The 1,189-nt window shown below is 24.2% G+C and overlaps 1 protein-coding gene across 1 annotated transcript in view; it reads left to right on the top strand.

Annotated features, from left to right (window-relative positions):
- The window catches only part of LOC103310113, a 3,174-nt gene extending 2,271 nt beyond the window's left edge, over positions 1-903 (top strand). Inside the window, exons 4-6 of the mRNA XM_016806435.1 lie at positions 366-434; positions 541-615; positions 721-903. Of these exons, the coding sequence (XP_016661924.1) occupies positions 366-434; positions 541-615; positions 721-903 (327 nt within the window). The remainder of the gene's footprint in view (positions 1-365; positions 435-540; positions 616-720) is intronic.
- The last annotated feature ends 286 nt before the right edge of the window (positions 904-1,189 follow it).

Below are 1,189 nucleotides of genomic sequence, written 5' to 3'. Positions count from 1 at the left end.
TCTACTTAAAGAAAATATTATTATATAGATACGATTTTAATTAATATTTAATACTTTTAAAAAATGCCTTAAGGAACATCATTGATATAATTATTTAATGATTAATTCATTACCTTTCGTAGAATTATTCTTATATTATCTTCTTTAATAAAATCATTGAATTAATTGTTCAACAATTAATACATTGCCTTTTGTAAAATTATTCTTATTCTACTATTCATGTATACTTACTAAAAAAAAGTTTTTTTTTCATTATTTTGGAATTAAAATGTTTAGTGGGATAAGTTAAGCTAATGATAATCGTTACACACGGTTTGATTTATTTGTATTTCATTTTTATAACAAATTATTTCTTGTGTATCTAGGATCGTTTCCCTAATATCAACATGTGGGATAATAGGCCGTCCATCAATGCACCAACAGAACTAAATGAGGTAAAGGCAAGAGATCGCTATGGTGCATAATAGAAAGCTCAATAAACAATTTTTATTGATTTATTTATGTTTGATTTTTATAAAAAAATATGTCTTGTGTATCTAGGGTGTATTACAAAATGTGGATCTAAACACGGGGGATAGGCCGCCCATTGTTCCACCAGAAATAGAAATGAATGAGGTAAAGGCAAGAGATCGCTATAGTGCATATAGAAAGCTCACTAAACAATATTTATTGATTTATTTATGTTTAATTTTTATAAAAAATTATTTCCTGTTTATTTAGATTCCGGAGAATCGACGATTAAAAAATACCCTTAAACTTATTAATTTACTATTGAATATAGCTAAAAGGGAATCATTTTTTCCTAGTACAATAATGCCACCAGTGTTCAAATTTTGTCAAAATCTTTATATTCATTATAACCTATTTACTATGTTATCTAGTTATAATTTCAATAATTTATAATTTATTATATAATAAGGCATAGGTGATAGAAATACCTGACAAATGAAATAATTTTTATATTAATTAATATTTAACATTTTTTTTTTTTTTTATTAATATATGTTTATAATTTGCAGATGATTGGGCTACATCTTAATCTATATTCTATACCCTGTCCTTCTATTTCTAGGTCTGAATAGATTCAGCGATTTAGAATGGTCTTACTTTTTATTTTAATGATACAACATGTGCTTTGAATAATTTACAATTAAAACATTAAAATAACATTAAAAAAATTCTGTATATT

This window comes from Acyrthosiphon pisum, chromosome X (assembly GCF_005508785.2).
Source record: "Acyrthosiphon pisum isolate AL4f chromosome X, pea_aphid_22Mar2018_4r6ur, whole genome shotgun sequence".
NCBI lineage: Eukaryota > Metazoa > Arthropoda > Insecta > Hemiptera > Aphididae > Acyrthosiphon > Acyrthosiphon pisum.
The sequence above is the reverse complement of the archived record's forward strand: the minus strand, read 5'-3'. Positions and strand labels throughout refer to the sequence as shown.